Consider the following 25,843-nt stretch of genomic DNA (forward strand, 5'->3'; position numbering starts at 1 on the left):
TGATTTTAATGGACACACACATGAAAACATTCATACATACATTGCCTGCAAAGTTGTTCTCTTTGTAAGAGGTATAGAGGGTCAAAGGTGCAACTCAATATTCAAATAACAAAGTTCACCACTATGCTGTTGATTTTTGTTCATTGTTTTATTATATGATCTTTAAATTTGTCATCAAGACCTCTACAGATCATTTCACTTGCTTTGGTTGACTGTTAAAATGCCTTAATATACCTGCTCAGAGGATGTGTGCCTTCACTGTAAATCTGCAGCATTTAAAACATATGTTCTTTTATCTGTGTTATGAAAGTCGCATTCAACTGAGTGTACGGACCACACACACACACACACACACACACAAACACAAACACACTAGTGAAGTCATATTGAGATTCCTCTTTTTCCACTTGCCTCACCTCTTGTTGAATTCCTCTCTCTATATAGTGCATATCTATGAACTTACATATGTTCTTAGCATTATCATGATGTTATACTGTATCAAATGCTCGTTAACATCTTTGCATGTTTTAGCAGAGTTTATGAAATGTAAAATATTCCAGATCTATATTAAACTGAAAACATGATTTTGCGTCGTATTCAGCTTTAACCTTGTTGTTAACTCTAAACACAGACTGGCTGCCCGTCTCACTGAAGAAAAGCACAGTGCCTGCACAGGTTGTGAATTCCATATGATCAATTGTGGGTCTATGGCCAAAATCCAAATACTTTTCCTGGGGTTCCATGACTCTATCAAGATTCATTTATTATTGCAGATACTACTGTGAACTATTGTTTCAGTGTCACTCCTCACATTAGATAATGCCAAATTTGCATTGCTTCCTATTGTAGACGTTTGGATGCTGCAAGACAGCAAATCATTGTTCTGTTTTTAAAAGTAAAGTGATGGTTTAGTTGATGTTTTCAGTTTTGTATTCAATTTCAAGTATCGTTGCAATCCGTTTTGATGATACACTTCCATCTGGAGAGAGAGAGAGAGAGAGAGAGAGAGAGAGAGATATATATGTACAGTGAGGTCAACTGGTTCCTCAAACTGTGATGACATCTTCTCTACTGGAAAGGCTTAACCTCAACTAAACCCCTGAGCAGATTTGGAGTTAAACCTTCTGAAAACATCATTGTTCTCTTTTTAAAAGTAAGGTGATGGTTTCAGTTTTGTATTCAATTCTAAGTATCGTTGCAATCCGTTTTGATGATGCACTTCCATCTGACGAGAGAGAGAGAGAGAGAGAGAGAGAGAGAGATATATATGTACAGTGAGGTCAACTGGATCCTCAAACTGTGATGACATCTTCTCTACTGGAAAGGCTTAACCTCAACTAAACCCCTGAGCAGATTTGGATTTAAACCTTCTGAAAACCTCTACTGTGTGAAGGATTCGAAGAAATAATGATAATGATATGTTATGATGTGTTGTTCATATTTTACACTGGAAAAATGGCAGTTTTGTGAAGTCCAATCCCTGATTCAGAGTAAAATAAACATCATTGAGAGTCAGACATGTTTGATCTGGCCACTATGACTCATGATTTCCAGAAAGCTGCTTCTCATTTCCCTGATAAGAACGCCACATGGATTTCACAATCATTACTGGCTTCAAGCAGCAAATGGAAGCATTCTATCAAGCATCGGTGGGGGCTGTGGTGTTGTTAGGCAGCGTCCTGTCTTAACTCTCATTGATACAAGAGATTAATGGTGCCTCACTTTAACGCAAGAAGGTTTTTCTCACAGTTTACAGATTGGACTTTAACAAGCAGCTGGACCAACTTTGGTAAATATGTTAAATCTTCTTTGCAATACATTCATTAGGACTTATACACTCTTCAACAGAGGTTGCAGGCAAGTATCCCTCCTAAGTAGTGCACTTAAATACTTAAATCCACAATAACAGATGTGTTTGATTTTATTGTGGAATAAAATTGCATTAAGAGAAATATCAAAATTGCAGTAAAGCTCTTTGTAATCTTTGAATTCTTGTTCATGTTCAGTGCCTGTTTTGCCTTGAATGTTTTACTTTCTATCAAGTGTGCAGGAGCCTTAAGTTGGACATTCTCTCTTACAAATTGACGCTCATAGTGCCAATGATATTTCAGTGCTGCGTGTTTGTCAGTATTTGTAATCTTTTCTGCCCTCTATTGGTCAACAACCGATTCTGCAGGTTTTGTATTTGGGCGTATAACTACTGTTCTGCATTTCTGGGGTAAATATTGTCCACTCAAGAATTAAGTGTTTATTTCAATGTTCATTACTTAAGTGAAGGTTGTGAGTACTTCTTCCTCTATTGCTCTTCATTTTGTGTTTTCACACGTCTGGTCACATTCTTGCTTGTTTTTCTCCCACAGGTTTTTTTTTTGATACATTCTTAATGATGAATGTATCAACCACATGAAGCCTTGCTCACCACTTCACCAACAGGAAGAACAACACGTCACCATATTTACTTTACCAAAACAGTCATTGTAAGGCTCACCATGTTAAAGTGGCTGCTACTGCTCTCACTGTTTACACCGGGCTTACAGGAGAGTAACGGCCAAGAAAATGGTGAGTGAACTGATGCCTTTGATATCAACCTATCTACCAAACTGTGACTGTAACAAACATCACTTTACTGTGAGAACATCTTATATATACAGTATATGAATTCACAAATTTAGAAGTGGTTGCATTGACTAAACAATTGCTCCAGTAACAAGTAACAATTGCATGTAATTCAACCAACAAGCAATCAAAAGTATTGAACTCCAGCTGTTTCATTGTTCCTCTAACACCTTCAACACCGTCTGTCTATTGTACATTATACAAGACTTTTACATTTGTAATGTGTGTTCATTTTCCTCATAGCTGTCTTGCACTGTGGAGCTCAGAATATGAGCGTTAAATACTCTGACCAGATGATCCTCTTAAATTGGGAGGACGACCCTTCCTGCTCCCCGTTTGGTGAGAAGCTCATCTATGAGGTGGTGATCGCCATAGCAGACAAGACGTTATACGATGTAAGAGTTATATAATAAAGCTATAACAATAATCTGAACTACTGAAACTTCTAAATCCTAATAATAAAACTGTTGTTGTAAATCTTCAGGATGAAGTTGCAGTGACACCTGATCAGATTGGTTCTACTCATTCTTGGAGCTGGACGTCCCATTTGCTTACTGAGTGCACTTCAGTCAGGCTCAGGTCACGATACAAGAGCCACACAGGCCCATGGTTACATGAACTAACGGGTGAATTTGACATTTCAAATCCGTTAAAGCAGCACTATACTACTAATTTGATCCCTCTAGCTTTGTGTTATCTTCATCAAACTTTATTTTTTACTTCTTTTGTTATACTTGCATTACTTTCTAGTGGAATGGAGTGGAAACACAGCTAATTCACCATATATGTGTGCCTGTTAACATCAGAAAGAGGATGTTGCTCCCAGCTTCACGCTTGTCGTTATCTCCTTTGTTTCCTCCTTGAGATTCTGTTCATGACAATCTTCTGTTTTGCAGGGAAAGTAAAGTCAACAAACAACACAGAGGTTTTTCCAAAGAACAAAGTGTTTGAGGTCGGCAGCAGAGTCACCTTCTGCTGCTTTGTGCCACCGGGTCTTACCTTTGACAAAATGAATCTAAATGGGTATAATACTGCCGCAATGAAGAGAACCAAGATCAACGATCAGACATATGCATTGACTGTGGACCTGCACGTGCCGTCTGGGTACAGCTGCACTGATGTAACCTGTGAAACCACATCAGCAGAGAGCGGCACCTGTACTTACATCGGGTGTAGGTATCATTTACTTTGCAGTGATTTTTATATTTTGGAATTTGAATGTATCTATTATACTTACAGAGCAGCTTTAAGACATTATGGACTCTCACTTTCTTGTGGACTCAGACCCGCCTGCGGACAGGGATCTTCAGTGTGAGACCAGAGATCTGCAGTCAGTCCTGTGTCACTGGACAGTTGGGAGAGACACACACCTGACGTCAACAAAGGAGTTAATGACTATTTATCGACTGCAGGGAAGGTAAAGGAAAAGAAGGTGGAAGTAACTTAAAATACTTTATTCAAATACTTATTCAGCTCCACTTCTGGTACTTCAGTACAATTTTAAATGGAAATGTATCTTTATCTATAGTGCATGTTCTTTTTTTTGCATTTTACAGTGAATGTAGAGATCCAGTCAATCAGTTGGAGAGGAAATGCAGACAGAAAGTGAATGTTGGTGAGGGGAAATGGACTTTATTAGCAGAAAATCAGCTCGGCACAGTGGAGCTAACAGACAGAGCGGATCTGACTAAGAGAGGTAGAGCTTAGATCACACAAAACTTCCATATTCTGACAACATAGTCGTTAACCTTTACATTTAAAAGAATATTGCGCAACCTTGTTTTCAGTACACATGTTTGCTCCAAAGACGGTGAAAGCTTCAGATGTGACGTCCAGAAATGTCAGCTTGAAGTGGAGATGGACGGAGCATCAATACAATAATCTAAGTATTGTGTGTCAAATAGAGCTTAATGGACAAATATCTATGGTGAGTAGACACAATAGAGACATAATCAAGATTTGGACCTGTAATACCTGTAAATTCCTTCCCTGAGCATCATCATCTATCATATCCTCATTTCATCTCCAGGGGAATCACTCTGGAGTGGGTCTTAATGTCGTAGTTCTGAATGGTTTGACGCCCAGTGAGTCCTACACAGCCCGAGTACGGTGTGGAGGAAAGCTACATTTCTGGAAATGGGGCGACTGGAGTGAAAAGACAGAGATCCACACCAGAGGAGATAGTGAGTATTCAACATGGGCGAGCCAGGAAACCAGAAATATGATAAATGACCAGTACTCTTTATTCATACAAGGTCAGAATTCAGAAGTTATTGATGGAATATCACTGTTAGGCTGGGTCAAGTGGGTGTGGCCTACATGAACGGCGGCAAAAGGATGTAATGAAACGTCAATTATGATTTCTGCCAGGCAACTATGACACATATTGGATTCTGAATGGTATTGTCTCTTCCCTCTGCAGTTCCAGATGCACTTGATGTGTGGATGCAGACTAAGAATAGCCAAACTCTAATAATATGGAAGGTAAGCGAGTATATGGTCTCTGTAATGATGATATGGCTGGAATACCGGTGTCAAATCATGATGTCATTCCTCTCTAGATGCTACTGGCAAATCAAAGTCATGGACAGATAATAGACTACAGAGTGAGCTGGGATAAGGGCAGAGAACAACAACAACAACACAATATAACCCATGTGTATCCACCCGATCACAGTGTTGCACTGAGTCTGGACCCCAACAAAGAGCATGTGGTCACTGTTACAGCTCGGAATGTGAATGGCAGTTCATCCCCATCAGCCATCACCATTCCCAGTAACTATTCAGGTAGGAGGCATGAAGCTAACAAGGTTAATTCAAAGCTCAATGGGCATTTAAGAGCCTCTCACTGCTCTACTATTCTCTCCTCAGTGAGCAATGATGTTCAGTGGTGCTTTAAAGTTTCATCTTTCATCAAACTTCTAGTAGCATGTACTTGCAGTGATGTGTTTACTTCTTCACACCTTTCTCACGATGACGTCAACCTTTGTTTTTCAGACAGACCTATGAACATTTCAAAGATCTCAGGCATGAGTGGAGGCTTCAGTGTGTCTTGGTCTGCCAGTCCTGCAGCCGTCTGTGGCTACGTGCTGGAATGGTATCCGTCATTCAGGGAATGCGTTGGGTGCGCAGTTGAGTGGTTGAAAGTGCCTCCTGGGATAACTAACGGGAGGATTGTTTCAGGTAAATTACGGACTTTGCCTATGCATCAGCTGTACCTACAGTATTTACCGATGCCTTTTCTTATCATATAATGCATTTCCTTTTGCAAATATCTACTCCAGAAAACTTCATAGATGGGCGGAGGTACTTGTTGTCTGTGTTTGCCTGCACACAAGGAGCTCCAGTCCTCATAGAGAGAAGAGAGGGTTACATCAGAGAGACAAGTAAGATCCCAGTTTGACTTTCTTGTGGCTGACTGAACAATGAATCACTCAAAAACTATTTTCTTCCACCACAGAGGTTTTGTTTTCAGTCCAAGGTCAATCTTTATGCTGGGAAAAGAAAAATTCCATTCGGAAACTGATATAAAACTTAGTTTCTCCTTTATTCCGCAGATTATTTTCAGATTAATTTTACTGGTGTAATTGCAGGATAGCATATTTTTCATATTACAATTCTGTAGTCAGGGATGATGAGCTCTGGGAATGCTTCTTATTTTCACTTTAGTTCTGTTTGTGTTCCCCAGGATTACCTGATAAATACTTTGTTGAGTTGAAAGTGAAACAGCTGGATTCAGATGTTCAGGTATCCTGGGATGCTATCTCTCCTGAAGGTCTGACCGCCTTCATTCAAGGCTACAAACTGTATTACTGGGACAATTCTGCACATCCTGAAAATCCCAGCAGAGTCTTCAACATCACAACAGGTAGGATGACATTAAGGCTACACTCATATATTGGGAGACCAATATGATCAACCAATATCGCTTTTTTAACAGATACTGGAATTGATGTGCAGGTATGTTGGCAGATATGCAAAAATAAATGTACTTAACAAAGAAGGGGGAAGTCTGGCATTACATAACTAAAGAAGACAAAGGAAGTAAGGAAGAGTCCTCTAAGCCTAAGGCACCTGATCTTGCAGCTCAATCCTACTCTAGAACCAATGACTTTAACTATCTGTCCATAGTCAAGGCCGATGTCATGAATCCACTTATGACCATAGTTCTGCATGTACACCTCTTGATATTTCTATTATTTCTAATATTTCATGTTGTGTGCTGAACTTTCTGCGTCAAAACAAGGCACCTCACCCTGAAAGAGAATGAATGTTCTTCCATCCAACAACTTTCTTCACTGGTGTTTATTGTGGCGGTTTAATGTTGTATTTGATCGTTTCTCCAGACTTCAACCTGCCTTTTTTGTGTTTAGATGATTCCGAGGCCAGCACATTGACTGCAAGAGGACTTAGAATCGGCTCCTACACATTCATACTGAAGGCCCTAACATCTGTAGGAGAGTGTGGCGATACATCCATAAGTGTGACTATGAATTCACTCAGTATGTTGCTTTATAAACAACAGATGAATATACTGTAGAAATCACTACTTGGTTTGTTTTACTCTTCCTGCTCATCTGCGTTTTTGTCTTAATTCTACAGCAGATAACCTGATTACAGCGCTCATCATTTCCCTGCTCAGTGTTTTCACTCTCTTTTCCCTCGTCACGATATTTTTCTACAGACACTGGACATGGTAAGCAAATCTACATATTTATTTTCTATCCAATTTCCTTATTGGTCAATGCTTTCTTTTGCTTTTTGTTCTGTTTTTTCAAATAATTTCACTTCTTCCTCCCAACAGTGTCAAACAGAAAATCTATCCTCCCATCCCAAAGCCGGTGCTAACGGATAACTGGATGACATCACCGGTAGGTTCTCTGCAGATATTCATGATAAACTTCCATGGGCATACCAGAAATGGATACAACTTCTTCCCTAATTTCCACTTCATTGAATCAGTTTTCTATCATTTCTCTGTATTCTGTTTTGCAGCTCAAACATCGTTGCCGACTGCTCAGTGTGGATTCAGGTCATCACAGTGAAGTAGAAGTTGTGGATGCTCAAGAGTTTCCGTTTACACCGGCGCCAGTTACAGCTGCCAGTCAGGAAGGAGGGGACCATGTTTTTGCACACACTCAGACGCCTAAGGGATACTACAACCAACTGCTGAAAAACTGCTCCCTACCAACCCTCGCTTTAACTTCTACAATGAGTTCTCAGCAGGCAGGGTTACCAAACGATCCATGCGTTGGTGCAGTTGAGAACCCTTCCTATAACCTGATCATGAAGACTGACCGACATGGCATGCTGTCGTCTGGGGAACAGCAACCCAACTCGGGTCCTGAGCTTCAAGAAGTGCAATCTTCAGAAACAAAGTGTGGTGATTACAGCCCTCAGAGTCCCATGGAAGCCTGCACTTTAACTCAGACTGAAGAGGATACAGAGAACCCTGTCACCTGTGAGTTCACATACATTTTGTTACCACAATAATATCTGTAACAATTATGCTTTCAAATGAAATGCTGTTGGCATCTAGAAAATCATATTAATTTGTTTTGTTTTAAATAAGAAGAAAATTACAACTAAGTTCATCAAATCTGCTTTTTTTTTTTTGCATGTATGGAATTGCTCCTACTTTGTAGAAAACATAACAGACAGGAAGAAATGTGTTGTACTCTTTGTGTTCATATATTAAACATGTGATTACACTCTACACTTTTTGCACTTTGGGTTTGAACTTTTGCAAGTTTTTGCGTTGAAATAAAAGTTTTTTTTGATTAGAATATACCCTCCATATTTTCAAGAAGCACTTCCTGTTGAAAGACAATGTTTTGGTTTTATACCTATTAGGTCCCACTAGTCCCAAAAAGCAAGGAAATGTTAAAACTGCATACAATATAAATATTCATATATATGTTTTTGTACCAGGAAACAATACAAGTACATGGGATTAGATACTGTTACCTTAATGACAGATTCAGTGCCATTAATATCAGTAGAAAGGTTAAAACACATAGGCTGCTAAGACTTCTTTGGCTTTGCAGTTCCCAGAAAAAGAAAATTACTGGAGATCTTCACTCTTCATATTGCTTGTGGTTACATCAGCACCCAGAACCCAGGAAGTACTCCTCAAAACCACTCAAGAGAGACTGTTACCTTAACTGCATTTATTCAAATGATATCATTAAAGACCATTACTTTTACAGTAACATAGAGATTTGAATATCCTTTCCAAAACACCAACTCAGATTGTAGTGAAGAGTGGCAAAGTATGAGGAATCCAAAAATAGAGAAAATCTGAATGTACACCAGTATGTACAATCAAAGGCAAAGGTCAAATGGAAAGGACAAAAGAAGAAAAGAGTAAGATCTAAGTGAGGTCAAGCTTTTCAGGGTGAGCACAAAGAGCGACACAGCAATGAATAGTAAAACTGACTGAATAAACAAATTGCTACTTTTCCAGTGTAACAATTACAAAAGTGGCAGATTTAAATGATTATTGTCACACATAATTCCAAAAATCTGGATCGACCTCTAAATCAGAAAGTTCTGAAAGACCTCTAGCCGGTGTTTCACACAGGCTGGGATCTCTGCTGTCAATATGTCATTGCAGACAAATCCACTCATCTGAAAAATGCTACTGAGCCTGCAGCTCTTTGGCCCGTTCTTCATCTAAAATGAAAGGAGTTGTGAATGTCTGGTCTTTCAACAGTTGCTCCAGGCTCTGGCGGAGAAAACGAGAAGGAGTTTAAAAGGCATCAACAAGAAAACTGTAGATGCTGTAGCTGTGACTGAGATGAGGAGCAGCACTGCATCAGGTTGCAGTGAGAGATCGATGGGCAGAAAGGTTCAATGTCTGCATATTGAACTGTTGTGGAAAGAGAGAGCAGAGGCTAAAGGCAAAGCTATTGATTTACCAGATTGATCTATATTCCAACTCATGGATGAAAGATTTAAATCACCTGTTTACGAGGTCAAACATCTGGCTGGGTGTTTGTGCAACTTGTCAGAATGATCCTCACTTGTCAAAATCTCATCTCTCAAGAATTCTTAGTCAGGAGTCGCACATATGAGCTTCTGTCTAAATAATATACTTTCAGAAAACTCATATATGATACAATGGTCATGGGGGTCAATGAAATCTGTGTAAATTTTCATGTTCTCACCTCTCCAAAGTAGGACACTAGTGGAGAAATCTCAAATTGCACCGGAGGGCTGTCCTCTGCTGATACCCTAAGAAAAAAAAAACAATTTAAGGTTAATGAGTGGAAATTCAAGACACACCACTACACACTCATTATCACTGGTAACAAACAGTTATGGAATATGTAGGTGTTGTATACTTTACATTTATTTTGAAATAGTTTTCACACAAATACATTCATTTGTGCAATTTGTAAAAAGAAGCCTTTTGTTCAACCTAGGATTCCCATGTACATCCAGCAGGGTGGCTCCAGCAGCCGTGGCCCAGCGGCAGTGCTGAGCCAGCAGGGAGTTCCTGGCAGTGGTCGGGGTGTCGACCACTGCACCGTCTGCATTTTTCAGAGGGGAAAACTCATCCTCTCTCTTTACCTCGAACACCACAAACTTCCTGCCAAAGACAAACAACAAAATGTTGATTTAAATATGGGACACAGTAACTTTACAGTAATAAGTTTAAACTGACTCCCACAGGTTAAAACCAGATTGGTCACTAAATTAAAACCTTGCTAAATAGAGGAAATGTGGCAACTCAAAATGCACTGTCCCTGTCTCTACATTGCAGTGAGTTTCTTCTATCTAAAGAATACTTCAGTTACTGGCCTGATAATGTTGGAGAGCTCAAGATTAATACCTTGAGAATGGAAAGATGTCAAAAACAAATTTCTCCATCTTTATTCCATTGGGCTTTGTGGGTTTGACTAGATTTCCACATCTGTCCACAAAGGGTACTTTCTTGATTGCGACATGTTGCTTCAGTTGGCTTTGAAATGTCCTGGGAAACAAAAATAAAAATGAAAGCAATTAGAGTAATATTAAGTGGAATGAGCAGGAAAGCAAAAGCAGTAATTCAGAAGGAAATGTGTTCTGCCAGACTAAAGGCTGGTTTATTAAATACTAAATGATATAGTTTTGTTTTTCTTCCATTCTTTTCTTCAACTTTCTTCTCTTCCTCTTGTTCTGGAATGGTAAATGATGTCATGCAGCAAACTTACACCTATAAAATAATCATACTAACAGCAGTGTCGTCATTAAAAACCCCTAGCTTAAGTTGATGTCATCATAATGGGCTGTGTTTCCTTTTCCACCCATTTCTCATTTGTATTACAGATTGTTATCATCACTGCTTTCCCTTTCTATTCATAAAACCCATCTCCAAAATGTTTTACAACCACGTGCTCATTGTTGTGTCTTCAGATGAGATAAGATAAGAGATCAGATGAAATTTTAATATCCCGAGGGAAATTACTGTGCAACAGTTACAGTACAGCATGAAAAAACAGAAATCACCCAACTAGTGCAATAATGAAAAAGTGCAAGAATGCAAGTAGATAAGTACAAGATAGCGGGCTCAGATCCCTATGTCCCCACCGTCCCACCTCGACCCGAGGTAGCTTTATCAAAGAGTCCAATGGCCACAGGAAGAAAGGATTTCCTATGGCGCTCAGTAGTACACCCGGGGGGAATGAGACTGTTACTGAAGGTGCTCTTGTATGATGCTTTGTCAATAAAAAGGAACTATTCACCAAGTCCAATTTCAAATCAAGTTGGACAGTCTGTGTGTGTGTGTGTGAAGCCTACTGCGGCCTTATTGTTGCATTAATGGCTCTTACTCTGACACGTCCAGCAGGAAAGCCCTGGTGAGGAAGTGATTGCAGATATTTCCAGCACTGTACACCAACTCTCCATCTGGTCCTCGGAGTTCAGCTGTTTCTGGTTGGATCTCACTGTACTCCACAACCTGGGCGACACCTTGCACCCTGCAAACCACACCCACTTGCTCTGCCGGGGACACCTTCTTCACCACCTGAAACATAATAAAGGGAGACACAAAAGTGTATGACAGGATCCATACCCAAGCACTTGTTTTGGGTTTCAAACACATTCCAGAATGAAACTTGCCCACCACCACACATTTACTGCACGATGTGGAGTGCATCGTGTGAGTGCAGATCTCTTCACTAAACAAGGTGAGTGTGAAACCATATAATTGTCTTAATCTGCAGATTGTCACACATAAAGAAAAGGCACAGACTATGGAGGTTTCTGCCACCATTCAGGTTCAGCTTGTCACATATTTTCCACTCACTGGAATGAAACAAGTCTTGCGCACCATTGCTCATAGTAATATCTATGGTATGAGTCTACCTTTGCTCCACAGTCGGCCCCTTTGCTCACACAAAATCCAACGAAGACAGGATCAGCCATCTTGACCAGGATGTTGTCTACACAGTAAACATGCAGGTACTCCACTCCCTTCTTGCCCATGTCCTCCAACACCTTGTTGTCCACCAAAGCCTGGTACAGACCACCGTTGCCATCTGAGCGACAGAGCAATATTTGTTGACATTAGACCTCAGACAACAATGAAAAGAGCTGTCTTGTTTTTGTCTACAGTATTTTTGCTTGGTTTGTATTGAAATGAGTTATACTGAATTTGAGGTGGAAATCAGTGTCGTCCCAATTAAGTAAAGCCAAAATTATTCTTACGAAGAATATGCACCTACCGGGAGCCATGGCTATCTTCCCTTTGCCCTGTAGAATGATCTTGCCGTCAAAGGTCACAGCTGGAATCATCCTTTGCTCAAACATAATGATGTTTGACGGCTCTAAGCCAAAGTAGTTATTCTCTTTGAAGAACCTCTCAGTTGGAGCCAGAGTGAACTCACTGGTCATTATGTACCTGAGGACAAATATTATGTCATAATCACAGAATCAGATATGTTTTAAAACTGACACAACTAGTAAGAAGATTCTAAATGAAGTCTTACCATGGCACAGTGCATTTGGAGCCATGCTTTAACCCGGCCAGCTCCTGTATTCTGTGAATCCTCTCTGCTTGGATCTCATACAAGGTTTTGTTGCTTGGTAGCCCAACATTGTACATCCCTTTAGGATACGGCACACCGAGGCGGGTCCCCTGACCACCGGCCAACAGCAGAACACCAACATGATTCTTTGAGATTTGCAAAAGTCCTGTAAAAAAAATGGCAGCATGATCAGGAGTAGAAATAAACCAGGACACACTAAGCAGCAGTGTTGGGGAAACTACTTCGAAATGGTTGATTTTCAAGCTACAAGCAACACGCTCATGAAAAAGAAATATATATATCTATAAATTACAGTTGACTAACTACTTTATTTAGACAACTGCGTTACTACTTTATATAAATATTATTTGTATTACCCATAACCAACTGAGCAGTTAACTTTGCACGGTTGACTATTTTCTAAGCATATTTTTCAGCTTTTATTTTGTAATTTGTTGTCGCAAAGGAAGCCACAGGTCTCTGTTTCCGTCAAACATAAAAAGAACTGGCGAGCAGAGACATGGAGCAATAAAGTATAACCTAGTAAACCATGTTTAAGGTTATTACAAACAACAATAACATTTGTTTTACTTGAAAAATGTAAATTTTAAAATATGCGAATTCCTAGTAATTTTCGAAGTTGTATGGATTCTAACGGTCTTTGTGTGAGAGCCGCTGTGAGGAGCAGCAGGGTCTCTTCCGGTGTGATTCACCTTCATTCCTCCAGTGTTCCAGGCTGGTCTCGTCGCTGGTCTGCACGCTGCCTATGGCCTCTGCGGGGATCGGCTCTATGTGCTGATCCAACCGGGCAGCCGGGGCAGCCGCAGCCCGGGCAGCTCCCTCACAGTGGCGCCTCAGCCCCGGAAGATCGAGCACACGGAGCTGCTGGAGGAAAGACTCCCGCTGCTCCTCAGAGAGCTCCGGCCAAAACTGCAGGACATGCTCCTGTCCGGAGCTCTGCAAACACTCCTTCAGCTGCTCCAGGGCCAGCATTCTCACACAAGCGACGAAGACAATTAAAGTGAAATAAATGTGGACACTTCCTTATTCCAGCCGTGCGTGTGTGTGTGTGTGTGTGTGTGTGTGTGTGTGTGTGTGTGTGTGTGTGTGTGCGCGTGTGTCTGTGTGTGTGTGTAGGGGTGGGGGGGAACTCGTGACTGCTCCAGGATTCAAACAGGGATATTGTGGCGAAAAGTAAACAGGAAACGCACCGCCAACCAGAGCAAATATTACAGGCAAGGAAAGATGCCTCTTTGCTGGATGTTTTTAAAGTTTAAATGTATGTTAAAACGCATATTAGGCAGCAATTAATACATTCTTCAAACGCCATGGATTCACCTTAAATGTGACTACAATCGGTACTAATAGAAACTTGCCTACAATCCAATATTATGCGTTTGCAAATCAAACTATTCTTGTATGTAAACATATGCTTATGCAATTTATACAGTTTATACAGCCGTTACGCAATGCGTCTGAGACCAATGGACCCACTGTTCACATTGACAGAGTGTGTATGGCTTAATCGCATTTACTGACTACATTTAACGATCAAAGTATTGAGTAAAGGTCAACATGGTTCCACAAATGTAATGCTATGTAAATTCCATGTTTACAGAAGACGATATGAACGAGATGAATTTATGTCAGAAATGTTTGTTTATTGTGACCATAGTAGGTATAAGGATTTAACTGTTCCAGAACCATTTAGAGCTACAGGTTTAAGGTTTAGATACAGTATAGGCTACCTCTTACCAGATGGCCCCAATCATCAGCACATAGCCAAACACCAGAACCAAAGTGCTTCAGAGAGAACAGGTTCTTTTGTTAATCAGGGTTGAGTCTTGTGGTGCTGAGAGAGAGAGAGAAATTGTTTTGTCGTATCAGCATTACAGGTAACAATAAAAAACCCACCAATAAATAAAAACACAGTCGTAATAAATCAAAGTAGCAAAAGTGCAAAAATTTAAATAAATGTGCAGATTCCCCATGTGAAAAACTGTCCACACACCGCGCATGTGCAGTAAAGTTCACACTTCCCCGAGAATTCCACCTGTGCTCCCTCCGTTCACCGCAGGGTGGCGGCAGTGAGTCAGCACATTGGGATACAGCCCGTGTTGCCTCCACGTGACGTAACTCAACGCCGTTCGCCTGGAATGACGTGTCAATAAAGTGCCGGAAGCTTCCACGGGCTCCAAAATGGCTTACCAGACTTTACAGCAGGAGTATTTACAGATTCCTGTGGTAACCAGGGCTTACACTACCGCCTGTGTCCTTACAACCGCTGCTGTGGTAAGACTTGGTCGAATTCCCACGTTTGTTATGATTGTTCTGTGACTTTGAGCGAACGTGAGGTGTTAACCTCCGTGCTAGCTCACAGGTTTAGCCTTAGCACCTATGGGAGAGAAAGCTACATGTCTGGCTCAATTTGCCACCAATTATATGGTATAAAGGCTTATTCAAGTGATATTCCCGAATTAAAAATAAAATCGGCATCTTACCATAGATAGTAACGTTTACCATATAGACTGTTTTCATAAATACAAAGGCTGTTAGCTGTTAGTGCTGCCAGATGTGGAGATAGCATCACGCTGAATTTGTGTTATTATTAGCATTGACCATTACTGGTGTTATTGTTCATATCCGTTATTATAACTAGTTTGTATTTGAGCTCAGATCCCATGCACCCCCACTCATTTGCATACCAGTGAGTGGTAGTTCAGACAGACAGACAGGCAGAGAGGCATTTCCCCACCTTCCTCTTCATCCTATCACACTCATCACATTACAGATATCTATTGCGTCTTATTCCATCTATAAGTGGCGTTCACAGCTTTGTTAACTTTTCAAACAGTTGGAACATTTAAAAGGATTCAGTTTACAGCACTAAGACCCTGAATCCTCTCCTATGAGAAGCTAGAGCTGTTAGTCATCATTTGAATTTATTTGGTTATTTCCGTTACTGAAATAGTTTGTCCAGCTCCCACGTACAAACATCCTGCATAATAATGATAAAATGGTAATAAAGAATAAAACTGGAGTGAGGGTTGCTCAATATTGTAGTACTATACTATATTACTAAAGCTCTACCAGTGATGTAAACAAGAGTTCTCATATGTTTAGACAGAATGATAAGAGGAAGTTAGATCCATTATCAGGTGTCTGTAACAAGTGGAAAGCACCTTGTTTCCCGTGAGCACCATATTTCACTTCATGGGCACTGTAAATAACCTTTTTAACATTATTTCTTCATTAGGATTGGTTGAGTAATTGATACACATTTGTGACTTTCTGCCCATGTTCAAGAATGGCAACTTTGACCCGTGCTGCACATTTTGCCGTAGAAATGCAAATAACATTCTTGTTTGTTATGTGAAGGCAATGCAGGTCATGCATTTACAAGCACCGTACACCATTAACTCTCCCCTATGCCTTATACCCCAGTTAGTGTATGTATATGCACGGTGTCAGATAGAAACGAGTAGACATTGATCTTTAATGTTGTCTTTCACAGCAACTAGAGATCATCACGCCTTTTCAGCTGTACTTCAATCCTGACTTGATTCTAAGAAATTACCAGGTGAGTAATCCGACACCACTATGTGCTTATGATTTGCTGACGATGCTTGGCAAGGAGTGTAGTGCTCTTAGAGTTGATGAGGTGGTAAATTGAACCCAAATATATTTACATTTTGATCAAATACCACTGCTTTGTTCTCTTTATTTCTTTTCTCCCCCCTCTCTGTGTATGAAATCTCCAAAATGTTTCATTACTGCATGCTCATTGTCATGTCAAATGCTTTCTTCCCCACATGAGGAAGAATGTATATCAGTGTATAATTTGTGGTGTCAGAGTGGCATAGAGAAAGAAAAGGTTTTATCTTTACAAGACAAACATAAACCTAATATTCAGGGTGGCAAACAACTTAACGTGACTGCCTGCTCACTGTTCTGCACAGGACTGTAGCTGATGTGCTCTTTCTTTCTCTCTTTCTTTAGGTATGGCGACTCATAACAAACTTCCTGTTTTTTGGTCCAGTTGGCTTCAATTTCCTGTTCAATATGATATTTTTGTATCCTTTTCTGAGAATACCTCTGTTTCATACTCCGTGTATGTGGTTGTAGAGGCAGCATGATGAAACTTGACACTACTCTGGGGACTAGATATTTAAATATGAAAGGGTTAACACGGAGAGATGTGGTGGCAATTCTTATGTGTTCATGTCATGAACCGGCTGAATGTTTGTGGAGATTTCCTTAACGATGTGCTCTCAGGTACCGTTACTGTCGGATGCTCGAGGAGGGCTCTTTCAGGGGACGCACTGCTGACTTTGTCTTCATGTTCCTCTTCGGAGGGCTTCTCATGACTGTATCCTGCCAAGTGATGTATTATATCTGTGGCTGGAAACTGAGGAGTAACTGCTTAGGATAAACAGAACTAAAGGGAAGATGCAGAGAGTAGCAGGCAGGAAACACAGGCTCATTACAAATCAGTTACATTGGTAAGTGGATATTGGATAGTTCAGAACTATCACTTTATCCTCAGGTAAGTCTCAATATGAAGCAGAGTGTTATTGGCATTGACTCCAACTTGCGTACGCATATGACAATGCTGAATAGAGCCATGAATGAACCTTGTACTGCGATTAAGGTATAAATGTAAGACACATACTGTACATGTGTGGAGTTAATAAGATGACATCATTTGCTGAATGTACTGCACATGATGCTGCCCCTATGGGAGCAAGGACATAGATGTCCGTGATGGGAGTGTGAGGACAGCCCACCACGTGTGTGTCTGATTTAAAATTTCTTTAATAAGCTTCCAGATATTTGGCACTTTTGTGAGTTTGGTGTTCTTAGGCCAAGCCTTCACTATCATGTTGGTGTACGTGTGGAGCCGACGAAACCCAAATGTTCGCATGAATTTCTTTGGCCTGCTCAACTTCCAGGCGCCCTTCCTGCCCTGGGTGCTGATGGGCTTCTCGCTTCTTTTGGGCAACTCCATCATTGTGGATCTCTTAGGTACCTATTGCTCTCATCTGCAGTCATTGTTGACAGTGTCGACCATTGAGTGTAAATACTAGTAGTGGCGTATAAATGAGGATTATGATTGATGCTTTTCTTTTCTGAGGTATCGCCGTAGGTCATGTGTACTTCTTCCTGGAGGATGTTTTTCCCAACCAGCCAGGAGGTGGAAGGTGGCTCAAGACACCATCTATCATGTGAGTCTCTTATTGTCTTTGAATATGTTTGTTAAATAGGATTAATTCTATAATATTTTTGCCATTGCGCAATAATTAGATATCTGATCTTATTCCAGAGGGAAATTGAAGTGGTTACTGTACATTTTGTTTCTTTCTTTCTTTACACACTTCCTGTGTAAATCCCACAGAAAGATGCTGTTTGACACTCCAGAGGAAGATGCCAATTACAACCCACTCCCAGAGGAGCGCCCAGGAGGCTTTGCCTGGGGAGAAGGGCAACGCCTTGGGGGTTAACTACGCCCCCCAGCCCATCCCTGATTATCAGGTCACTTCTAAGGACTATTACCCTCAGCGAAATGAAGGGGACGAACACGGTCTTTGTTAAGACGTGTTTTGGTTTGTTCTGGATGAAGAATGCCAAACTACCAGAACTTCTTGGGAGATAACTGTCTGTTGTCTTTTTAATATGGCTTAAATCATCCTCAGAAACTCTTCTTGATGCCAGATCTTTGCTCCGAGAGAACATAAGCCCAGGCAGTGTGGGTGGTGAGTGTAGCGTTTGCTGGGGTGATGATTTTTTTTTTATTCATCTCAGAAAAAAAAGTCCGATAAAGGAAGGGGGGGAAAACGACAGTAGTAAAATAATATCAGAACAAGTTTATTCGGATGTCAATTTTTTTCTTTTTCATTTCACTTTTTTTAAATAATAAATATGTGTGGAATAATACATTTTCATTTTTTTCATTTTGCCGTTGTAATGTACCACCAAAGGGCACAAAGTCTTAACAAATATATTTAAATGGATTCATACAAAGGCCTAAATTGCTTCATTTTGCCCTAGACAGTCCTGTAATATTTCTCTCAAGATTCATACTGTGATGGAGACAGATTTCATACATTTTAATAACTTACCTGTATGACTATTGTAGCATTATTTCCTTTGTAATTTCATTTGACGCAAACATGATAAACTCAGATATTCAGGGTTGGTAGTCTACAGCTTGTTTTTAGTGAGGGTGTCATTTATGTCTGTTGTTTGTATGTGATTGTCCTGGTTTATCTTCAGCAATACTGAATCTGTTTTGTCTTATCGTTTTAAACAGAAGTGAGCAACTCTAAAGCAAGCTGATTGACACACCCGCAGTAAATTATTCTGAAATCATTGTTCACTAGCTCGACATTAACTTTTGTGTGGGGCCTGAGTTAGTCGTTACCTTTTCTGCGCTGTACTCTTGGCACTAGAGATGGCTGGGGGTCCAGAGGTCTTACAGGCCCAAACAAAAGAGACCCCCCTAACTCAATGTACATGAATTGATTTTCTTCTTAAGGACCAGAGGAGAGTGAAACCCAACCTGAAATACAACTGAAGATAATTTGACCTCAGACCTTACAAATTCTCACCCTGTCAAGAACAAGTTTGTGCGGTTGAAAATGAATGAAACTGATGTTAGATCATACTCTGTGAGGGTTTTGTTGATGAGCAGATGCCAAGGCTGCAATTTTAAAGATTTGAAAAAGAACACAACAACTGCTTTTGGCTCTTAATACTCTGAGGTCCATAGGTATGTTTCATATATGACCTTTTAACCACTGGTTGTAAAAGGCCAGACAGAACTGGACGGAAATCTTTTCTAACCTGAGTTATGACTGAATTAGTCTGTGTGAAATTAAGCTGAGATGAGGCTATTTCTCAGAATTTGATATACATTTTCTCTCATAAAAGCTATATTTACATTGTGTACCATTTGAATATGCAAAGTAATGTATAACTGTGACATCAAAATATATAATTGGAGAACAAAGTAGAAGAACCGATGGCGAAATGTCCATTTTCATCAATAGGGGCAGTAATACATTGTGGAAGTTGGTCAACCTTTATTTAAACCGATGAAGAAGGCAAACGCCGTGTTCAATTTTCAAATTATAAATCAGTAAAAGCCACACTTGGGGTGTTTTTTGAAACTGTAAAATAGTCAATAGTCTCCAGCAGTCCGAGTGGACGTATTTCAAAATAAGACGCCAGATCTCCATTTTCCCCGCGGGGCCGGAGCACAGAAGAGGAGGCGAGGGTCTACCTAAAGATGCAGTTGGCATTAAGTAAAACGTTTGGCCAAAAGCCTGTAAAATTTCAGTTGGAGCAAGATGGAGACTTTTACATGGTTGGGTCGGAGGTATGTGGTCTATTTTGTGTAGACTTTTCTTGATTTGCTGCCTAATACAAGCTGCGTCTATCATCTCTTCGGGATAGCTTAATGCTAGCTCGCTAACGCCGCCCCATAAACAAAAGAAACATCCGGCTAACTACCAGGCTATCGTCAGATTCAAATCTGATCCACGGCGCAACGACTAACTACGTAATGATGCAATACGTGCAAACAATTTATAGTTATTTAAGATTTAATTTCTGACCCCTGCTTACCGTTTAATTATGTTGCACCAGTGAGTTTATTCACGTTTATTCATGTGAATGTTTGCTAACTGCGAGTGTGAGATGTGAGAACGATGCGTTAACTTTTAATTCTGTTGAATGTTACCGTTATATTACTACATTGACATCACGGATATCCACCGTGACTGCTTTATACACTTAACTCACACAACATAGAGCTATATCACAACACTGACACAACATTAATTGCCATAGAAATCACTAGTCTACTCATTTACAAACTATATGAGGGAGTAAATTCTCTTTAAGCTCGAGTATGTGCACATGTGAACAATATGTTATCCAACAAGTAACCTAATTAAAGTCATTGAATGTAATAGCTGTGTAGTGTGGCTGTGACCCGCTGGTTATGTTTGAAATCCCAGAATCAACTGAGGATTCATGTTTAAAATATTGGAAAACGTATACTAAGACAGCTGCTGACAATTATGATGCAGGAAGCCGAAGAAGTGTTTGGTAAGGGAGGAAGGCAAATGAATGAAAGTAGTAAACATAGGAACATAAAAGCTCCTTTCCGTAACCCCCCTCACTCTTGCCTCTTCCCTGTATCCTCCCACTAAAATAATGAGGACTAAGGAACAGAGGAACTTTGATTTAATGGAAAAGACAATCCTTGTTTTTTCAAGTTTAAAAAGGAATGACATCACTTGACTTCAGCACAATTGGAGCAGCTGGTAGGTTTGCCAACTCAGGGTTAGTTTGACAGAGCTGTCTCGTGGAGGAAATGATTAAATTGCAAAAATACTCAAGTACCTCTAAACTGTTGAGTGCAGTATTGATCTATTCCTCTTCTTTCCTCTCCAGGTTGGAAACTATCTGCGTATGTTCAGAGGCTCTTTGTATAAAAGATACCCGTCTCTATGGAGGAGGCTGGCCTCAGTGGAGGAGAGGAAGAAAATAGTAGCATCATCACACGGTGAGTTGACTGAGGGGTGACTTGTAAATTGTGAGTCACGATTTGCTCATATATTTTTCTGAAAGGAGCAAAGTGAAAATACTAAAACATTTGTCATTGCTCGTTTCCAGCCACTAGTGTTACTCTGCTGAAGGCGTCGGAATGTGAAGAGATCTTTGAAGGCAACGATGAGAAGTACAAGGCAGTGTCCATCAGCACAGAGCCGCCTGCTTACCTCAGGTAATGTCTTCCTCAAGATGGGCCATTGGCTGCTCGGACAGCATTAAGGGGTGTCATGCTTTATGAATAACCTTCACTTCACAGGGAGCAGAAGGCAAAGAGGAGCAGTCAGTGGGTGCCCACCTTGCCCAACAGCTCTCACCATCTAGACGCCGTGCCGTGCTCCACCACCATCAACCGCAACCGGATGGGCCGTGACAAGAAGAGGACCTTTCCCCTGTGGTGAGAGGAGCAAACTTTCAATCAAATCAAGCAACAAGTGATGCAATGATGCGTCTGGTGTGATCAGATGTTTTGTCTCCTGGCTCACATAGCTTCGATGACCACGACCCTGCAGTCATCCACGAGAACGCATCCCAGGTTGAAGTGCTGGTTCCCATCCGTCTAGACATGGAGATAGACGGACAGAAACTCAGAGACGCCTTCACATGGAACATGAACGGTATCAATGCACCGCCCGAACACGCCCGTTTGCATCTGCCTACTGTTGAATCGCTGTGGCAAGAGAGTCGTAACCTCATTGTTGTCCCCCTCTGCAGAGAAACTGATGACCCCAGAGATGTTTGCAGAGATATTATGCGACGACCTGGACCTGAATCCTCTCGCCTTTGTCCCTGCGATCGCCTCGGCAATCCGTCAGCAGATTGAGTCTTACCCCAGCGACAGCATACTAGAGGAGCAGGCGGATCAGAGAGTCATCATCAAGGTGGGTGCTGGATAGCCCGAGATGTTCGGCCAACTATCTTCTTCCTCACTCTCATTTTACAGCGCATTAGAGAAGGCGCCTATCTAGTTACCTAGTTCTTTCTTTTCCTTTTATTGGTCACTCAGATACGGCCTTTTGTTTGACATTCTTCCTAAAAGGCTGAAGACGAGACTTGTGTTGCGAGTGTGTATTCTTCTCAAACTAGAGACTCTGATGTTTTCATCCTCCCTCACTGTTGTGCACTGTGGCCTCTCACTTCTCTTTTAAAACCAGTTTGCTCTCTTCTGCGAGGGGAGTAGGGCACACCATTTGTGAGAGAGCTACAGGTTCTTGGCGATCTCTGGCATGAAATGGTGTTCATTTCTCAAAACAACAATAGACTGACCTGTTTCTACTGCTGCTCCAGATACTCAAGCAGCCCAAAGAAGGTCGGTTCAATTACACAAGGGTCTCTAATGATGACTCCCCGACTCCTATGTAGCTATTTCTTTAAAGATCAATCCATTCCTATCGTAGTACCTATTTTAAAGACATTAAGACAACCCTACTACCAAACGTTAGGCCCCTCTGAAGCCTTGAGTAGCAGCATGGCAGAGCGTCTGATAGGATGTTGGATTTACATTGTAATTTCACAAATCCCACCTAAGCAAATGCTGCTGAGCTCTGCTAAGGGAAAAGCTACACACTCTTCGGTTGCCGATGAAGACTAAAGCCGGTGTTATAATCTGCGTGTATATGTGATCCGGCGCTTCATACAATTCATCTTTAAACAGTATGAAGGCGTCTACAGAGTTTGAGGAAAAGAAGAAAGAGTGTGTCTAGACTGGATGTACTGCAAAACTGAAATGTTTTGATTTGGAAGAATTGAAGTAAGGATATCTGCAATACATAACCAGTCTAGCTATTAAAGGTTCAAACAGCCTGCAATTAAAGTTTGACACTCTTACTTTGGGTTAGGGTTAGGTGGTAATGTGTGTAATGTTTTGTGCGTTCTGCAGCTGAACATCCACGTGGGAAACATCTCTCTGGTGGACCAGTTTGAGTGGGACATGTCGGAGAGGGAAAACTCTCCGGAGGCGTTTGCCCTGAAGCTTTGCTCTGAGCTGGGGCTGGGCGGGGAGTTCGTCACCACAATCGCCTACAGCATCCGCGGTCAGCTCAGCTGGCACCAGAGGACGTATGCCTTCAGGTAACTCACTCCTTCACTCTGTTGTCACTCTGCTGTCATATTCTGTGGGTTTCTGTTACCTATTTGTCAATGTGCAACTTAAGAATGGAATGATGATGATCCTTTATGCCTTGTTTTGTGATTCCCCCTCCACAGTGAGAACCCTCTTCCCACAGTAGAGATCGCCATACGCAACACAGGCGAAGCAGACCAGTGGTGCCCCCTGCTGGAGACCCTAACAGACGCTGAGATGGAGAAGAAGATCCGGGACCAAGACAGGAACACCAGGTGAGACGCTCTTGACAGTCACCATTCCAGTTTGGAGTGAAACAAAGGCAACATGTGTAGATAAAGTCTGTATGAAATTGGCAATGTTTCCATTAAATTGTGTTGTTTGGAGAGTTATAACATAATATAAGCTGAGAGATGACTCAGATAATAACTTTATGCTATTGACCTCAGTGCTTGATGAACTTAAATTCAAATCTCTCTTTTCCAGGCGTATGCGGCGACTGGCCAATACTGCCCCCTCCTGGTAGAAGAGGCACACAGCGGCATCAGAGCATCTTTTTCCGGAGATTTCCGTTACTGTGAAAAAAACAAGCAAGCAAACACACACACACACACTCAGTTATCCACATTCACAGGGCATTCACTAAGAATTGTTACAGCTTCTAGACTTGAGAAGTGAGTGCACCGACACGGCAGCCATTTTCCGCTGATGCACACACACACACACGCTCTACCGATTCTCAGTCTGCCACCGCCTTTATTCAGTTTGTCAACGGTACATCAGATACGACAATGACTGAATTCAAACCTTTGATCAGTGTTACAGTGTTTGCTGATGGAACAGTCGGTCAGTCCGGTGGTCCAGATGTCTGAACACCTGTTTGTTTATCTCGAGACTAAACAGTGTAAAGACTCACTCACTTCTCCTCCAGCGCCTCCAGCAGGCTCAGACCTCCACATATTCCACAAGATACCTCAAAAACACGTCTTCAGCTGTAATTTGGTTTGAACACTAACGTTGCATTCTAACCTGTCAGTCCAGCACACTAAACATCGGCATGCTACATGCACATACGTTGGCATGCCCATCTTAGTATGTTTGCATGAGAAGCTAAAAGTTAAACAGTAAGTGAATGGTATATAAATGGTAGAATGTCAGCGGATCACGTTTAGAAGTACATACTAAATGTCAGCATGCCAATACATGTGAGCATCGAGGGAGGGAGGCAGGTGTGTGTGTGCGCGTGTGTGTGTATGAGCTCTGTTACTCAAACGTCTCTGCTGGCTGCGTCACACACGCTGCTCTTCTTTGTTTTAAGTTCTTAGCTCTGATTCACACTCACCTTACCTGTAACCTTTTATATGTTAGGACACATTTTCCAGTGTATTGTTTACATGTGAAAGCGACAGCAGCATACTTTGTTCATGGTGCCTTCAGGTCCTTGACGAAAGCTAAGGAAAGGACAATAAGTTCAAGATCTGACAGTAGAACACGTTTATGGTATTTGTTGAAATGAAGCCCAATTCGATTTCCCTTTGTCCCCCAAGAAAGTATTAATGTCAGGGGTTACATTAAAACATTAAAGCTTCAAATGTGACATTGTGCCGACACTCTCCCACAATGCACCATGCTTCTGTAAACACACATCACACCCAACCAGGAAATTAAACACCATACGTCATCTCCTAGGTAACCACCAGTTAAAGCCGGTTTCCATTACAGTTTTGCGATGAACTTTATCGTCTCGCCACAGAAATCCACCCCAGTGAGTGTTTTGACTGTTTTGTGATATTTGTGGGAATTTTTGTTTGTTTGATTTGTCAGTGCTTCCGTCATTCAAACCACGACTTCAGATTCCGCCAAACCACAGTTCACAAGCAACCTGTCTGCTATCTTTGGCCTTTTTTTAAATTTGCACCAAAACCACTCAGCTTGACTTCTTTTCTGTTTTTTGTTAAGCAGGTATCCACCTATTGTCCTTATTCTTAACTGTACTGGTTTCCAATGGAGATCAGTGGCATTCACCTGTGTTCGGCTGCATGCTACATTTTACTCCTTCACATTCTGTACCATGTGCATGTCTTTGTTTTCACTCAGTTTGCATCGTGCCTCATTGCTCCGCAGTGTAATGAGCCTTATTTGGACTGATCAAGTGCTCAAAGAAAAAAAAAAAACAAGAAATATCAGCGACGTCTTATCAAGAAATGACCGTCATCTTGATTCCTCTTTGAAGATCAGTGTGAACGTATTTGCTGTGGTTTCCTGTTGCTTTGTAAAATGGCTTTACATTTATATTTGACATTTGTTTTTTTTAAATAAATTCCATAAAAGGTATTTTTCTATGTATTGTATTTCCTCAACTTATGTTCAGATTTTTTCAGGCTTTTGTTTCAACAATATAATGGCAAAACGTTTTGGTACACTTCCAAAAAAGAGCAATACAATTTTTCTCAGAATTTCAAAGTTCAAAAGTTCAAACTAACCAAACAAACTTGCATCCCCCCACTCTCGGGGGGGGATCTTGCTATCCTGTATT

General features: G+C 41.1%; 4 protein-coding genes across 6 annotated transcripts; 3 read left to right on the forward strand and 1 right to left on the reverse strand.

Annotated features, from left to right (window-relative positions):
- Positions 1 to 972: 972 nt before the first annotated feature.
- LOC143011112 (leukemia inhibitory factor receptor-like) lies at positions 973 to 8,662 on the forward strand. 2 transcript variants are annotated; one of them, XM_076163823.1, is made up of 18 exons: positions 973 to 1,789; positions 2,177 to 2,559; positions 2,860 to 3,011; positions 3,101 to 3,242; positions 3,513 to 3,788; positions 3,901 to 4,033; positions 4,173 to 4,312; positions 4,404 to 4,543; positions 4,646 to 4,799; positions 5,039 to 5,100; positions 5,178 to 5,403; positions 5,614 to 5,799; positions 5,901 to 6,002; positions 6,305 to 6,484; positions 6,990 to 7,118; positions 7,219 to 7,312; positions 7,421 to 7,487; positions 7,612 to 8,662. In XM_076163823.1, exons 2-18 carry the CDS (start codon positions 2,391 to 2,393, stop codon positions 8,107 to 8,109), a joined length of 2,850 nt encoding a protein of 949 aa, XP_076019938.1. In that variant the 5' UTR covers positions 973 to 1,789; positions 2,177 to 2,390; the 3' UTR covers positions 8,110 to 8,662. The 2 variants fall into 2 exon arrangements, with proteins under 2 accessions (XP_076019938.1, XP_076019940.1); XM_076163825.1 differs by having other exon boundaries at positions 2,361 to 2,559.
- On the reverse strand, positions 3,943 to 13,731 carry uap1l1 (UDP-N-acetylglucosamine pyrophosphorylase 1 like 1). Of its 2 annotated transcripts, none has more exons than XM_076163829.1 (9): positions 13,343 to 13,731; positions 12,591 to 12,795; positions 12,327 to 12,502; positions 11,968 to 12,140; positions 11,433 to 11,626; positions 10,454 to 10,594; positions 10,040 to 10,210; positions 9,786 to 9,852; positions 3,943 to 3,961 (listed from the first exon to the last, which is right to left on the reverse strand). In XM_076163829.1, the coding sequence occupies exons 1-9, from the start codon at positions 13,620 to 13,622 to the stop codon at positions 3,959 to 3,961; spliced, it is 1,410 nt and encodes a 469-aa protein (XP_076019944.1). In that variant the 5' UTR covers positions 13,623 to 13,731; the 3' UTR covers positions 3,943 to 3,958. The 2 variants fall into 2 exon arrangements, with proteins under 2 accessions (XP_076019944.1, XP_076019943.1); XM_076163828.1 differs by lacking the exon at positions 3,943 to 3,961 and adding an exon at positions 9,135 to 9,343.
- A 1,029-nt stretch (positions 13,732 to 14,760) lies between these two features.
- derl2 (derlin 2) lies at positions 14,761 to 19,199 on the forward strand. The gene is made up of 7 exons (XM_076163831.1): positions 14,761 to 14,921; positions 16,144 to 16,209; positions 16,629 to 16,702; positions 16,905 to 16,998; positions 17,459 to 17,654; positions 17,764 to 17,854; positions 18,025 to 19,199. Exons 1-7 carry the CDS (start codon positions 14,829 to 14,831, stop codon positions 18,128 to 18,130), a joined length of 720 nt encoding a protein of 239 aa, XP_076019946.1. The 5' UTR covers positions 14,761 to 14,828; the 3' UTR covers positions 18,131 to 19,199.
- A 137-nt stretch (positions 19,200 to 19,336) lies between these two features.
- LOC143011115 (SWI/SNF-related matrix-associated actin-dependent regulator of chromatin subfamily B member 1-like) lies at positions 19,337 to 25,568 on the forward strand. Its single transcript, XM_076163830.1, has 9 exons — positions 19,337 to 20,007; positions 21,090 to 21,201; positions 21,312 to 21,420; positions 21,505 to 21,642; positions 21,735 to 21,862; positions 21,960 to 22,126; positions 23,125 to 23,315; positions 23,451 to 23,582; positions 23,794 to 25,568. Exons 1-9 carry the CDS (start codon positions 19,918 to 19,920, stop codon positions 23,831 to 23,833), a joined length of 1,107 nt encoding a protein of 368 aa, XP_076019945.1. The 5' UTR covers positions 19,337 to 19,917; the 3' UTR covers positions 23,834 to 25,568.
- The last annotated feature ends 275 nt before the right edge of the window (positions 25,569 to 25,843 follow it).

Source organism: Genypterus blacodes, unplaced genomic scaffold (assembly GCF_046128005.1).
Source record: "Genypterus blacodes isolate CSIRO-AG114 ecotype Tasmania unplaced genomic scaffold, CSIRO-AGI_Gbla_v1 ptg000133l_1, whole genome shotgun sequence".
Taxonomy (NCBI): Eukaryota; Metazoa; Chordata; class Actinopteri; order Ophidiiformes; family Ophidiidae; genus Genypterus; species Genypterus blacodes.

Coding starts and splice junctions, on each gene's coding strand:
- LOC143011112 (XM_076163823.1), top strand. CDS start 2,391: ATGTATCAACCACATGAAGCCTTGCTCACCACTTCACCAACAGGAAGA. Junction 3,789..3,900: donor CACCTGTACTTACATCGGGT/GTAGGTATCATT, acceptor TTGTGGACTCAG/ACCCGCCTGCGGACAGGGAT. Junction 5,404..5,613: donor CATTCCCAGTAACTATTCAG/GTAGGAGGCATG, acceptor TTTGTTTTTCAG/ACAGACCTATGAACATTTCA.
- uap1l1 (XM_076163828.1), bottom strand. CDS start 13,622: ATGCTGGCCCTGGAGCAGCTGAAGGAGTGTTTGCAGAGCTCCGGACAG. Junction 10,211..10,453: donor GACATCTTTCCATTCTCAAG/GTATTAATCTTG, acceptor TGTCTTTGGCAG/GAAGTTTGTGGTGTTCGAGG. Junction 9,344..9,785: donor TAGTGTCCTACTTTGGAGAG/GTGAGAACATGA, acceptor TTTCTCCGCCAG/AGCCTGGAGCAACTGTTGAA.
- derl2 (XM_076163831.1), top strand. CDS start 14,829: ATGGCTTACCAGACTTTACAGCAGGAGTATTTACAGATTCCTGTGGTA. Junction 16,703..16,904: donor CTGTTCAATATGATATTTTT/GTATCCTTTTCT, acceptor ATGTGCTCTCAG/GTACCGTTACTGTCGGATGC. Junction 16,999..17,458: donor TCGGAGGGCTTCTCATGACT/GTATCCTGCCAA, acceptor ATAAGCTTCCAG/ATATTTGGCACTTTTGTGAG.
- LOC143011115 (XM_076163830.1), top strand. CDS start 19,918: ATGCAGTTGGCATTAAGTAAAACGTTTGGCCAAAAGCCTGTAAAATTT. Junction 20,008..21,089: donor TTTACATGGTTGGGTCGGAG/GTATGTGGTCTA, acceptor TTTCCTCTCCAG/GTTGGAAACTATCTGCGTAT. Junction 22,127..23,124: donor ATCAGAGAGTCATCATCAAG/GTGGGTGCTGGA, acceptor TGCGTTCTGCAG/CTGAACATCCACGTGGGAAA.